The 15,593-nt window shown below is 35.0% G+C and overlaps 1 protein-coding gene across 9 annotated transcripts in view; it reads right to left on the bottom strand.

The window, feature by feature from the left end:
- Window positions 1–2,720: 2,720 nt before the first annotated feature.
- Window positions 2,721–15,593, bottom strand: part of LOC561565 (neuropeptide FF receptor 2) — an 80,315-nt gene continuing 67,442 nt past the window's right edge. For 2 of the 9 annotated variants that reach the window (XM_087253644.1, XM_087253645.1), the window contains exons 3-6: window positions 14,122–14,221; window positions 13,396–13,447; window positions 9,379–10,260; window positions 2,721–6,065 (exon numbers count right to left, since the gene is read on the bottom strand). In XM_087253644.1, coding sequence (XP_087109770.1) covers window positions 6,048–6,065; window positions 9,379–10,260; window positions 13,396–13,447; window positions 14,122–14,221 — 1,052 coding nt within the window. In that variant the 3' untranslated portion in view covers window positions 2,721–6,047. Of the gene's footprint in view, window positions 6,066–7,645; window positions 9,217–9,308; window positions 10,292–13,395; window positions 13,448–14,121; window positions 14,222–15,593 lie in introns of those variants that run through there. The other 7 variants (XM_087253646.1, XM_087253647.1, XM_087253648.1 and 4 more) reach the window with 4 other exon arrangements.

The following is a 15,593-nucleotide window of genomic DNA, read 5'->3' as shown; positions in this document are numbered from 1 at the left end:
TAAAGTACTTGTATAGATTGTCTTATGTGTATAGTTAAGTATCTTATAGTATATGTTAGTTATGCATAGTTTTTTAAATATCTCTTATGTCTATAGTTGTTTTTATTTAATTTATGTAGCACCGTTGTCCTGCAAGACATGACATTTCATCCCTCTGGATGTCCGCACATGTAGCGGAAAGACAATAAAGCTCACTTTGACTTGATGACAATGAATGACAATGACAATAAAGTTCATCCCAAAAAAATATTTAAATCTTTGACCCTGCAAAAAAAAGGATGTGTGTAAATAATAAAAACACATGTTACAAACACACTAAATGTAAAACATGTCCAAAAACACACCACACGTTTCATTTTTTTAGACACAATTAACAATACAGAATGCTTTATTTATTAGTTTTAGGTAATATATGCTCTACTGAGGCAATAACTTAACGGTCACATCATGTAGTCTATACCAACAGTTCTATATTTTTACAACAGAGATTGTAATGTTGCACAATGTCATACAAATCTTGAAAGATGGAGAAAATACAAATCGATTATTTCTTAAAACAGTTTACTCTAAATTCTCTGATAAGAGATTTGCACACACAAACTGTCCCACAAAGGTGGGCATCTGTTTAACAATAACAAAAACAAGTATTCTCAGAAAATCTGTGAATATGACATCATGCAGATTTAGAGATCTGACATTCCATGTAAACACAAACACCGTTCTGATGCGCTTGAACAGGGATTATTACCGTACATCACAGAATTTACACTTGAACAACATCATCATCATAAAGAGATTATCACACCTTAGCCACCTGAATTCATTATCTGGCCTGTAAATGTACACATCTTCTGATATATCTTAAAATAAATTTCAGAATGTGTCAAATAGAAATTCCTACTCTTCCCAAAGCCTGTTCCTCAAAACCAGTGTGTTATAAACCAGAACAAAACAACAACAGACCTTACAAATGAAGGTTACGATTCCAATTTTTCTTGTTCAAGAAGTCATCTTACATACATGATCTTTGCCCCTTGGTAAATGAAAGTAAGCTACAGTACAGGAAACAGAAATATTTCCAATTCACTACAGAAGAAATAGAAGTGGTTGTAGGTCAGAGGTCATGGCTGTTAAACTATAATCACAATATTGTGCAGATTTGTTGTCTTAGAGGTGCTGTGCTGCATTTGGTGTCAGTGCAAACACCGGATGTCTCACTGATATTCTGACAAAAGTGTTGTAGCAATGTTAGAATGCAGACAAATGCGATTCAATACGTGTTTGGTATGTATCCACCCATGTATACATATATCATACATTTGATTGTTTATTATAAATGTGCTAGAATTTCAAAAAGGGATTAATCCTTATTAAAAGCAATTGATAAGAAAGAAACTAAGCCACAAAATATAAAACAACCAATTAGATAAAGTGCAGAATCTGGCATGATCCTCGTCATTTATCATATCTTCTAACATGAATACTCAAGTCTGTAAAAAGATTGTACAAGATCCACATAAGGACAGTTTGAAATGTTTAACGTGAAGATGACTTAAAGTGGCTTAATGGATGAAAATGCACATCAGTGTCCATCTACTTGCCTGTACATAGCTTCTGCTTTTAAAGAGCCCCTATTATGCATTATAAAAGCTCATATTTTCGTTTTGGGGGTCTCCAACAACAGGCTGATATGCATCATTGTCAAAAAACACTTTCATTGTCTTATAATAATTCCAAACTGCTCCTTTGTTTTAGGCTAATATGATCTGCTTCTGAGTCTTTTGTGATTAGTCAACTGGGTTTAGCGGGAGACAGAGAGAAATGCAGGAATGCATGAACGCAATGTAGTTAAACATCAGCATGTTACTCTGCTCTTAATACTAACCCCAAGTAAAACTGACACACATTCAGTATTAATTCACACAGTGGCAAAAGTTCAACTACTTGTTGAAATAGCATCATGAAGGTTTAACGATAAGTGATTACATGCCACGCGGAGCGATTACAAGTTACAACACACAAATACTGCACATATTATGATAAATCTAAATTTAAAAAATATTTGACTGTTTTTCTTCTCTTAGAATGGTTTAACTTGAAGTGCTGTAAAATAAATAAATAAATAAATAAATAAATAAATAAATAAATAAATAAATAAATAAATAAAAACTTTACTTTAAGATATGTTGCCATATGGAAACAATGTCCAACAGTGGATCTAACTTAAACATTTCAAATTTAGAATTTTCCTTATATTTAATAATTTATTTGCTTGAAATGATTTCATTGGTGTTGCAGTATTAAAAGATTTAAATAAGATTTAACTTATAAATGACATCTTATACATACTTTCCAACAACTGATATTTAAACAGCTTTCATTTATTCCATTCTTTTTTGTTGTTGTTGAACATTATTGAAAACAATCATAATATTGTATTATCATGTATACAACAGTAAATATAAATATTTTCTCCAGTGAATAAAGTAAATCAATAACAAGTCTAATATATCCAGATGCATCAGAATAATTTAGCTTCTAGCTAACAATGTTACTTACTTGAACTGTCTCCATCACTGATCTTATCAAATGCCCAATCTGCATCATTCTCATATCACTAAAACCCATCTCATCCTCATTTTCATCTGCAGGAAGAGCCAGTTCTGTCCTTTTCTTCTTTCACTTACTATAGAACATGGTGGTCCTCACTAATACACTGTTCCCTGTGCTCAAATCTATTCAAAAGTAGTATTGCCATTAAAATGATTTTATCCATAATGCAAATGCCATTAACACATGACTAATCAACATTACATTACTAGCTTTCATGTTGTTAATTGTACACTTTGCTAGCCAGCGAACCTATTGCAGTATTGCATGTTCCACTATTGCACAGTGTTAACATTTGGCAGCACACACATTTAATTGATTTACAAAAAAACCTTATTTGATAAAAAAAAAATTGAGTTGTGAATATGTCATTATAACTTACTAGAGGTGATGTCTCAGATTTTTTTTGTGGATCTGACATAATTTGATCCTTTGTTTTTTATTGATGTTTTCATTTGCATTCAGCAATTACTGAGAATAAACGCCAGTCTGTCAGAAATCACACCACAGAAAAACACAGCTTGTCATATCATTGGCTCCACTACAGTCTTCTCTTTCCAACAAAAAATTTAGAACATTAGTCTTAAAGAAACAGTGGCAGTGAAATGAACATAGATATCATGTTGCCATATGGCAACACAATGCGAGGGTTAAGTATGTATATTGCAAACTACAGAAAACGAGGCAATAATTTTAATCACACTTACATGTTACGATCAGAGGAAGAAGAAACTGGTCCATATAAACTGTAACAGTTACTGACAAAGTCCCATGAATAAAAGTCTCTGCTAATCCTTCCTTTAATAGCAAATGGCCGGCAAATCCAGTGCTGCAGCGTAAATTATTGTATTAATCCTCAGAAAAATTACAGGAACAAACACAGGTTGGCTACACTATGGTATTGTTGTGAAAATGAACTCTTTTATTCCACAGAGTCGAATCTCCATTTGTCAGTGATTGGCATCCTCATGTCATGAAGGGAAAGGTGCATTCACGTTTTACTCGATCTAGCACTTCATAATTGGTGATGTACTGTATCAACGTCGATGCGATCATGCAAAAGATCTGAACCCAACTCGATTTATTTATTCAACTCTAAATTGACCATTTTGTTATAGAATCTATAGTTTTAAACTTTCAGACTTAAACACTTTCAGATGTTTTCATTCACTTAGAGCTGTGTTACGCACCACATGGGAGGACTTATAGGGGAGGACTTATATAAAAACCTATAATAGGGGCTCTTTAATGAACTGTCTATCAAAGATTTACATTAGATTTATAGAAAAAAGCTATTTTTTTGCAGGCTACTGCACAATCCCAAACATACATCGCATGACACTGCTTGTTGCTATGGCAATCGGTGTATCTAATGAGAGTTGTGGTGATGACTTTTGTTTAGAAATTATTCTGGCATATTGTGTGTTACATTTCACGGTAATGTGTGGAGACAGACTTTTGAAGTCCTTGATGATATGACTGGCATGGGAATTATCTATAAATATATCACATACTTGTCATCAACTCACTCATCTGATGTTTTCCAGGTTGTGAAAAAAAAAAAAGAGTAAGGCTGAATAATTTCAGTGCAGAACACTGTGTGACTGCACCACCGGCTGTTATGCAAGACATTTAGGAACTTTGAAACAGAAAAGGAGAAGGTGCTATTTTCATATAATTTTGTTTTTCTTTCTGTATAATTTTCCCATCTTCTGTGTTCGCAGCGGTATCTCAAAAAACTGCACAGAATACAGGTTACATTTCCCTGTCTGCCTCATTGAGATGCATATTCCAGTGGAGAAATCAACAGTGCCAACATCCAAAAAATCCTCTCCAAACATGTGTTTGACGAGTATTTTGACACCTTGTTTTTCATTGTGTCCATTAACCAGCTGCACATTTCAACAAGGTCCTGCTTTTGTCTCAGTGATGCACATTATATAACAATTGTGATGGTATAATTTGTCCTTGTAATTTTAGCATTAAACAATGTAATGTTTAACAGGTGCAGCTGTAATATACAGTAACATTCATTAGATGTATGTTTTGCTGTCAGGAAACCATTCAGAGACAACACATACAGGGTTTTTAGTCAAACCACATTTCCAGACCAACCTCCATTGGTACATACTTTTGAATCTTGATTTTATATACAGCATTGCAAGCATAGTAAGATGCCAAGAGGATATTTTACAAAAATGAAAAGTGTTTCAAAGCATCATAGAAAACAAAGTTATATAGCAGCAATAAAGTGTGCACTTTGCCAGGTTTACAATACAAAAAGAGACAACCAAATTTCTTTTAGAAATGAGGTCATACAAATACCAGATTCCAGGTTCACCAAAATGACAGACATAAATGTCAGTGGCAATGACCTGTGATGGTTTGGACACTTGCCGTTTTGCTCATGTGGAGGTGTTTCTTGGCTCACTCCCCATACACAAGCGTTCGATAGCTCGATCGCTGACGCCCTCATTTTAAGGCAGAGCTCTTGTTCGGCGACTCTTTTACAATGAATGCATGAGTCTGAAAAGGTCCTCAGGCACTGTCCCTCATGTCAGGGCACAAACTGTTGAGTGTTTGTGAAACTCACTGGCAAAATGCCCTTCCTGTTACACTGCAAACTATTTTATGCTAATTCAGATTCGAAGTCATGATGCTTCTCATTTAAATAGCAACAGACCAGGACCTGCTACATTCACCCTGTAAACACACCAGCAAAAGACCAGCGAGCTTTTTAGCTGGCAATCATTCAGTGTTGGTTAATAAGTGAACCTGTTGAGCAGGCAGTCTAAAAAAGAAATGCTAGTCATTTTACAGCTAGGATAGAAGAGGGAAATTGAGCAGGCCATTTTAATAAAATGGCATCATTTTACCATTAAAATGAAAGATGCAGAGTTCCCTCTGCAAGCCTCTCCCATTCAGGCACTTCAGTCTGTTTGAAATGTGGTTCAGACTCATGGCCTTTTCCTTGGGAACATCCATTTGAGTTGTGGCCTTGACATTAAGTGTAATTTTACATGAACCTCGGGGTGTATTCCTCAGGTTAAACAGGGCGAATGCAATCAGCTCAAACATCCGAGAATGACACTGGGCTTAATTTGGGATCCAGTGAGATGGCATTTCATTTCTCATCTTATTAGGTCAAAACCAAGTCCACAAAATAGCCTTTTTGTGTTTGTGGCACACGATGTCTGGATTTTAACCCTTCCAGCTGAGACTGCCTGTCTGGCTCGATTATTGTCTTAAATTTCATGAGAAAGAAAAGCAGAGCACATCCTTGCCTATATGATGAAAGAGAAGACAGGAGATGAAAGATGAACTCATGGTGTCCTCTCAGCAGTACCGCAGTCAAAGAGAAGAGAAAAATCAGCCTTTCATGAGCACCAAGTCATCTGAGTGCAGAGTATCTTTGAATGGACTCCATCATTAGGCAACTATAGATCGTACATCACCTGCAGAGAAAAACAGACAAACAATGGTCACATTTATTGCATTTATAACAGCCTGAATGTTCTCTTCGCAGCAAGACTGAAACCTTCTGTTATAAAAATGGACAAAGCAAGGCCTATCAGAAAAATCTGCTGATACCAAATGATGAAATAAGAAACGTGACAATTTAGAAAAGAACATCTGTACAATTGCCTTAGCTATAATTATGTTTGTTACTACACTATCTGCAAACACACTTTAATGGTGTGGAATTTCAGTATGAAGTCATGCACAGATCCTGTTGAATAATGCCATTTTGTCAGATCCATTTCTCATTATTTAATTGAACCATCTGTTCATTCTTTTTGCTTTCCTGTTGCTTACACAGCAGAGCACAGCACTAACGATGTCAAGGATGCAGGTTTAACTCACTGAAAGGAAGGGATGGATGAATAGAGGAATAGATATTAGATGGATAAATAGTATGTCAGATCTGTTAATGACAATGCTAACAAATGAAATGGATTTTCCTCAAACAGTAAATATTTCCAAACAATTGTTTACATGCAATAACAGAAACAAATTGATCTGTGTTGGTTTTTAGCAACTACTACCTGTACTAGTTTACTGTACACGCATATAAAAAGGGCATTTTACTGTAAATGCATAAACAACCATTACACACAGGTGTGCAGATATAAGTATCAATACAATCTAGAATAAGTATCAATATTCTTACAGTAGCATCAATACATTTGATTAATATCAATGATTCCTATCAATGCGTTATAATTTATTATGCTAATTTGGTGGTCAGAAACATTTCTTATTGCAATATTGTTTTTTGATATATTGCAATTTGAAATAAGAAAAAATTACTCTATAATATTATGCACACAGAACTCTCCACAGACCCACACACACATGGGTTTATTTTTGTTAATTCATTTAGGGCTTAGTCTCTTTGCTCATAAAGGGTTACCACAGCAGAATGAACCACCAACTTATACAGCATATGTTTTACACAGCGGATGACCTTCCAGCTGCAACCCAGTACTGGGAAGTATTCAGACACACTCATTCACACTCATACACTATGGACAATTTAGTTTATTCAGTTCACTGATACTGCATGTCTATGGGCTGTGAGGGAAAACTGGAGCACCCAGAGCAAAGCCACGCCAACACAGGGAGAACATGCAAACTCCACAAAGAAATGCCAGCTGACCCAGTTAGGACTCAAACCAGAGACCTTCTTGCTGTGAATTGACAGTGCTAACCACTGTGCCCAGTTTATTTTTGTGAATAGTGTAATTTTATTGACATTCCATAGGTGGAATTTTTATTTTTTTAACACTTTACAAACTATATTTTCTATGATCCTTCACCAAGCCTACACCAACAGCTGAAATGTACTTTATCAAAAAAAAAAAAAAAAAAAAAAAAGTATGATTTATAAGCTTTTTCAAAAATGGGGCAATGTCCTCATAACCAATCTTCACCTTCTAATACCTACAGTATATCATACCCATGTCATAATACAAATTTGTCTTCATACGTCACAAAGGGCCTTTTAACACCTGTTAAATTCATCCTTTTTTCTGATCTGATCAGGTGATTTCTGAAAATGGTTCCATTTACACTAGACCACATGAATGTGTCTCTGCTCCATGATTCCAATTTTCAGATCCCACCCTATATGCAAATTTAACTAGGTTAAGTCAACAAAAAGCAACAGATACACAGCATTTTCTAATAAATAATATTACTATTTACAGAAAAGTAAACTACAGTTTACGTCAGAATTATTAGCCCCCATTTTATTTATTTATTTATTTTATTTTTTTTATATTTCCCAAATGATGTTTAACAGAGCAAGGAAAGTTTTATATTTTTAATAAACATTTTAAGTCCAAAATTATTTACCCCTTTAAGGTATATATTTTTGTATAATCTACAGAACAAACCATCATTACACAATGACTTGCCTAATTGCCCTAATCTGCCTAGTTAACCTAATTAACCTAGTTAAGCCTTTAAATGTCACTTTAAGCTGTATAGAAATGCCTATAATAATATTTAGTAAAATATTATGTACTGTCATCATGGCGAAAATAAAAATTAATTAGCTTTTAGAAATTAGTTATTACAACTATCATATTTAGAAATGTGTTGAAATTTTTTTTCCCTTCATTAAATAGAAATTAAGGGAAAAAAAAATGAACAGGGGGGCTAATCATTCTGACCAGCTGTATATATGTTGTTTGGCATTCAAATTATTTTATGTGCATGCTGTAAAGCAGGGATTACCAAACTTGTTCCTAGAGAGCCGGTGTCCTGCACATTTTAGCTCCAACCCTAATCAAACACCTGAACAAGCTAATCAAGGTCTTACTCAGTATATTTGAAACACCCAGGCAGGTGTGTTGAGGTAAGTTGTAGCTAAACCCTGCAGGGCACCGGACCTCCAGAAACGAGATTGGTGACCCTTGCTGTAAAGCATCATTACAAGTGCACAAGGCAGACTCTGTGATTACTTTTAGTATAGGCTAAAAGAAACATCTATTTTTGTCATATAGATATGTGCAAGACATCATTCAAATTTAACCGATTTTTTTTGTGTATAACACACTCTCCCGAAAATAAAAACAACAACATGCCATCGTAAACGAACGCAGCACTATACAGGGTGATTCAGAAAGAATACCACAACTTTGAAAATCTGCATTTAATCAAAGAAACATAATGGAAAATTGAGTAATTAATCAATGTGATGAGTACTTAACAAAAAACTAAATGCGAAAGTTGTGGTATTCTTTTTGAATCGCCCTGTATTTTTATTCTTCTCTTTTCACAGAAGATACTGGTGGTATCTCTGTTGTTAATTCCACCATCTGATATTATTTAACAATTTAATTTCAGAATTTCATGGTGAAGAATAAAACAAAACAAAAACAGGAGGAGTAAAATTTAAATGTGTGGTTTAATAACCAGATGCATTTAGACATGTTTAGTTTGGTCTAGAAACCATCTCCTGAAGTGGTCTGAGCGATTGGATTTATATCTCAAATGTGTGTCGGAGGGTATTTACAACTGCACATATCTTGATTCAGATAGCTTTCTCATCTAAAAAAAAGAAAAACGCATGAAGTGACCTGGTGTAAATAAAGTGACCTGGTGTAAATAAAACGCACACACACGCGCGCACACACGTGCACACACACACGCGCACACACACGCACACACACACGCACACACACGCGCACACACACACACACACACACACACACACACACACGCGCACATGCGCACATGCACACAGGCATACACACATACCTTCTCCAGATCTTCCATGATCAGATCCTGTTCTTTCATGTTCTCTTTCCCTGAAGACTGGCTTCTTTCACCCAAACCCTTCCCATTGCTCACAGACACCAGCCCCTGGATGAGTCCTTGTCCTGGTCTGGGAGCTCCAGCCTCCAGTGCTGTTTGCTTGGTTAGTGGTAAATTGGCTGGTAAAACAGCATTGCCCTGCAGTCGGTGCGAGTAAGTCCTCCTATTGCCTGAATGCCCTGAGCAGAGCTGCAGCTTAAAGGCTGCCTTGAAACCTTTGCGAAAGTTCTCATTGAAAAAGCCATATATTATAGGATTGACGCTGCTATTACAGAATGCCAGCCAGTGGGCCAGAGGATAAAAATAGATATTAATGACCCGATGCTGGCGCTCGCTCAAACTCGCATAGTCGCTCAGCATCATGAGTGCCCACAATGGCAGCCAAGACAGGATGAAGAGCAGGGCGACCACCAGCAACATTTTAATCACCCGCTTCTTCTTCCGGGACACCAGTTGGCGACTTTCATATCTGCACTGTTTCCCCGAGCCAGAACCGGTGCCTGAGGTGCCAACTTGGCTCACTGGGGCCGGCATGGATGTTTTGAAGAGTGTGATTCCAATCCGGGCGTACATTATGACAATGAGGGTTAGAGGTGCCAAATAAATGTTAGCGAAGAGTACCGTGGTGTAGATCTTGCGCATCTCTTGGTTGGGCCAGTTTTCACGACACCAGTAGAAGGGTTGCGTAGTGTTGCCATCGCTTAGCAGGATGGAGACTCTGTGCTCTTTGGTGACCTGTAGCATTACACCTGACGGACACATGATGGAGATGGCCAGAACCCAGATGATGATGATGATGAGGGTGGAGGTGGAGATGGTGAGCTTCTGTTTGAAGGGATAGACAATGCAGCGGAATCTGACATATTAATAGAAAACAAGAGAAATGGAGAACAGAAAAAAGATGGATGACAGAAAACAGAGCCGAGAAGATTGAGTCAGAGACAGAAAATAAGCATTTGAAGGAAGATGTTTTATTACAACAAACTGAGAAGATAGTTATCACTCTGTCATTAAAAATAAACTGTGAGTCCCCACTGAATAATCAGATGTCTGTCAATAACAACTATGACACTGCTGAGGTTCAAAATGGTAAATAAGATTAATTACTCAGATCTTATTCTGTCTGTAAATGTTAATTGCACCTCCAAAAAATTTTAAAGATTTGAAATGCAAGGCAGTAGTTTATTTTTAATGACAGGCATGAGTTTTATTAAATCTTTATCTGTTCTTTACATTTTACAATCAATTCTTGTGAGTTATGCAAAACTCATTAGACTGAAGGATTTGGCAATAAAAAAAAAACCTTTAGTCTTCTGATTCAATTAAGATTATTTTTCATTTTACAATTTCTTCATAAAGCCAGCACGTCACGCTATAAAACAAACTCCTAGGCCCAGTTTCACAAACAGGGCTTAGATTATAGATTATACTTAGAAAAATATTTAACTGGTGTACACCTAGACGCAAACAAATAAAATAAAAATAAAATAAAATAAAATTACACTGATGTATTTCAAGCCATCTCACCGCAAGTTTTTTTTGAGTTAAGACAGTTCAAACATGCAATTTAATCTTGAATAGTGTAAGGATGGCTATGTCTCTCCATAATATTAAACCCTGGAAACTGTTATGGAACTCCACACGAGACAAGACCGTGAGAATGGTCAGGCACTGAAACAATAAACTTTCGATTATGAGAAGAAGATCAGCTAGAAAACCAGTTGTTCAGGTTGTCTCAATCATGCATCCTGAGCCCCCTCTTTGCCCTGGACTTTACCTTCTCTACCAGAGCAGCTCACTCACATTCCACACAGAATGTTTAAGTTTTTAATATGGTGTATCTTGTGGCTTTATATTCATGTTTGGTATCATTTTAAATGTCTCTGTGTGATTGGTAAAGTGGTCATAATTTCAATGTAATATTTTACAATCTCTCTTATATTAGTTAATTTGGGTTTTGATTTTGATAAGATCTTTGCCAGATGCTTCACTCCTGAGAAAATAGTCTTCACATCAACTCACGACCAGGCAAGAGTCTTGGTGAAGCTTTTATTGTCTTGAATTTATGATGGTTTGAGTATTTAGGCAAAGTGCAGGTGCAGAAGTGTCTGTGGGATCCTGTAGACAGGATACCTCATTGCAGTTTGTAAGTGTCTGAGCTCTGCATCAGGACTAATATGCTTCAATGTATTTCTACATGGTCAGGTATTCATCTCTAACTCTTAAATGTATCTGTGAGTAATTGATGTTGTACAATCTTGATTGGCTTATTTTGTTTAATTATGTGAACTGGAATGGAATATACGTATTTGCCTGACAAATAAATGTAAAATTCATGTTTAACTCTACTATCTCCTGAAATCATTTAAATCTAGATTGTTTTGGCTGATGTTTCCGCAGCCTACGACCAGGATTAGTCATACATTCAGGCTCAATGGATGGAGCATAGGCACAGCATTAGAGAACTGTTGATTTCTGACAATCACTGACTTAATATATAATCTAGGGGCTAAATCAAACTTTCTTTAAGTATGAGCAAGCATGGGGTGGCCTATTATTACTTAAAGGAAATTAGCTTATCTTCTAAGAATCAGAACTGGCGAGGATGTGTCCGTGAGCAGATGAAACTGGCCAGTATACTGACTCGAAGCGACTTTGGGTCAACAATGAACCATTAACTAAAAATAAGGATTAATTAGGTTAATCAATCAAAATTAGACCTAATCACAACATATAAGATAATCAGCTTGAATTAGATTAATCTAAATCCTAAATTATTATATATTGGAGTCAGACTAACTTAATCTTACTTAACCTAATGAACCTAGCTTTTAAATGTTCCTTAAAGCTGTATGGAAATGTCTTGAGAAATATCTAGTCAAATATTATTTACTGTCATCATGGCAAAGATGAAATAAATCAGTTATTAGAAATGAGTTATTAAAACTATTATGTTTAGAAAAGTTTTTTAAAAATCTCTCAGTTAAAATACAAAAAATTAATGGGGCCTAATAAATTAGACTTCAAATATGTGCAGGACAAAATCACTTGGATTCCGATTTAAACAAATCAGGTTTGTGTAAATATGACGCCTTGTTCATATGTGGAAATTTATCTGATATGAATTGGATCCACTTTTTTATTATCAGCTGTCAGTCAGCGCCTGCTCTTTTTTTCCTGGTCATTTTGCCTTGTCATTGGGTGCAGTGTAAATACAGACAATCAGATAGGAGTAACTTTTAAAAGATGATGTAAGCGGGTCATTAAAAAATCGTATACAGTGGCGAATTAACTAGAAATGACTGTCCAGATCTGCAGTGTAAATGCGGCCTATGAGTTTCTTTCTTCTGTAGAACACAAAAGAAGGTATTTTGAAGAATAAAGGTTACTGGCGCCCACTGACTTCTATACTGTAGCAGTGAAGAAAATTGTATCGATGTCAACAGCTGCCAGCTACCAGCATTTTTCAAAATAGCTTATTTTGTGTTCAACAGAAGAAAGAAACTCATAAAGTTTTTGAACAAGTGAAGTGAGAGTAAATGATGACATTGTCTTTTAAGGACTGTGTCAATCAGTGTCAGGAGTAATCGGTATCAAGACATAAGAATAGGTTCTGTGTTTTGAGTTTCTCACTGTGCATTCATATTGTAAATGTGTTCAGAATACACCACAAGCCAATAATGTTGTAAACACGTATAGGGGTCCAAACAATCTGGGAAAGCCACAAAATTGTGGGCATGAATATCTGAACCTAACAATCATATTAGTGGACATGTTCTTCAGTTTCAGCCATAGGTAACACAATTCAGTAAAACTGACAATTGGAACTTTACATTTTTTAACTTTGACCTTTAATTTTGTAAAAAAGAACAAGTTTTAAAATAACCTTAAAGAAAAGTAAAATATTTAAAATGCATTTCATGACCCTACATACAGTATCTTAATTTAAAATATCTATACCAGAGATGCCCAAAGTAGGGCCCGCTGGTAACCTTTGATTTGGCCATCCCATCTGAAAAGAGAGACAGAATGATGGTGGTTGGGGCGAAATTTATTATAAACTTTTGTTTCTTTGTTTTATTGCTGAGCTACAAAAAAAAGCTAATTTAAATTAAATGGTCAATTAGACACTGTAAATGATTCGGATTTTTAAAATGTATACTGTCAGCAAACTGCACAAGACATCTGTGAGTGAATCAAAGTAAGCTTGACTAGTGTATATTCAGCATTGAACCTGTTATAAATGGGATTGTTTATGTTTTACTATAATACGTTCATTATACAATGATTAAAATAATACTGCATTAGTCAATATGATTTAAAGCAGTGTTTTCTAGTTAATTTTAAATATTACAGAATAAATTAGAAAATGACCCATGGAAAATGTAATGTATACGGTTTGGTATATATTCAGCCCACACCCCTCACTCAAGTTTGCTTTTTGGCCCTTTATATGAAAAAATTTGGGCACCCCTGATCTATACCCTAAAATTATATTTAAAAAGAATGGCTTATTTAAAGAATAATAATATAATTAATAATTGTAGCACAACAGACATCTTACAGAAAAAACTTACTGACCCAAAACATGTTAACAGTAATGCAAATACAGTGATTATGTGGGTGGTATTGACTCTTGAGATTTATTGAAATAAAATGTCTTGAGCACACTAATATTTGGCTCACCTGTCCACAGCAATGGCTACTAGTGTAAATACTGATGCAGATACTGATATTCCTTGCACCATCCCACTCAGCTTACACACCAAACTGCCAAAAGGCCAGCCTGCAGGAGAAACATGAAAAATTATTCATGAAAGACCCTTTCCCAAATCTTTTACAACTATTTGTACTGACATCAGCTGTTTGGGCCTCTTCAGTCAGAATTTACCGATAGATAAAAAATAGATTTACTTTTTTAAATGTTGAAATTATTGCTTTAGTAGAATGGGATGATGGCTATGTGAACACACACACATACACATTTTTAAGGGTAAGAAAAATAACCCCTTGTAGTTTTAAGATCAAAACTGCTGATTGTTCATACCTCAAGCTCTCAAGGCTTTATAAAGATTACAGATAAAATGGTTTTGTTTTATAGCAAAAAGAATAACATCTCCAAAAGCTCTGCTCATCTTAATCATAATTAACATGGGGACATGTGTCACTTCTCATTCTTATATAAATACATCATGAGAACTAAGTGTCAGTGAAGGAAATATCCCAAAGCAAATATTACATCCTACTGTGTTGAAACTAGGATAAAGGTCATATAAGTACTTCAGTTCAGTTCATTGATTTATATGCAACAGCTAGTCCTCAAATTTGGTCTTAAAATTTTCATTCTTTTTTTAAAATCATTGCTTGTTGTTTTTTAATAAACACTAACAAAAACAAAAAAAAGGGCAAAGACAAGGATACCAGTAGACACAAGTATAGCAGCAAAAGTCATAAATAAATAAATAAATAAATAAATAAATAAATAAATAAATAAATAAAAATACAAACAGAATACAAAAAAAATCACAAGTCAAAGGTTAATTAGAGGCATACATATTTTTTGAAAGACATCCTTTTTGTTTCTTAAGTAGTATGCATATTGTTCCAAGAGAATTGTTTCATTCAAGAGATGTATAAACAGTTCAAATGTTGTCTTTGCTGGTTCCAGTTGAGCAAAATGCTTTTTTTTTGTTTTTGTTTTTTGCTAAATAGAAAATAATGCCGAGTCTCTTTATAGAAGTAGGTTCAAGTGTCTTGTTCCGTTCTGTACCAAAAAGATATAGTGTTAGTGTGTTGTCCAATGGAGTTTGCAAAGCTTTGACTGTAAAGTCTTGTACTGTTTTCCAGAAAATTTGTAGCTTTTTGCATTCACAAAAAACATGCACAATTGATTCTGAATAAGTTTTACATCTGTGACACCTGGATGATACATTGGAGTATATAAGGTGTTTATTTTGCTCAATTGAAGAGGAGTCAGATACATCCTATGCATAAATTTATAATTTAGTTTGGTCCTAAATCTTCAATGTTTTTGCTGTTAACTGAAAAAAAAGAAAAATGATCTCCAGAACATTATAAGTGAAAAATAATAATAATGAATGTAGTGAAAAACAGCTTTGAACTATTATTTAAATATTGCTTAAAGTATTAAATAAAAT

The sequence above is a fragment of the Danio rerio genome, chromosome 5 (assembly GCF_052040795.2).
Source record: "Danio rerio strain M-AB ecotype USA chromosome 5, GRCz13ab, whole genome shotgun sequence".
In the NCBI taxonomy this organism is placed as follows: Eukaryota; Metazoa; Chordata; class Actinopteri; order Cypriniformes; family Danionidae; genus Danio; species Danio rerio.
Note: the sequence above shows the minus strand (reverse complement) of the source record. Positions and strands in the feature narration are given on the sequence as shown.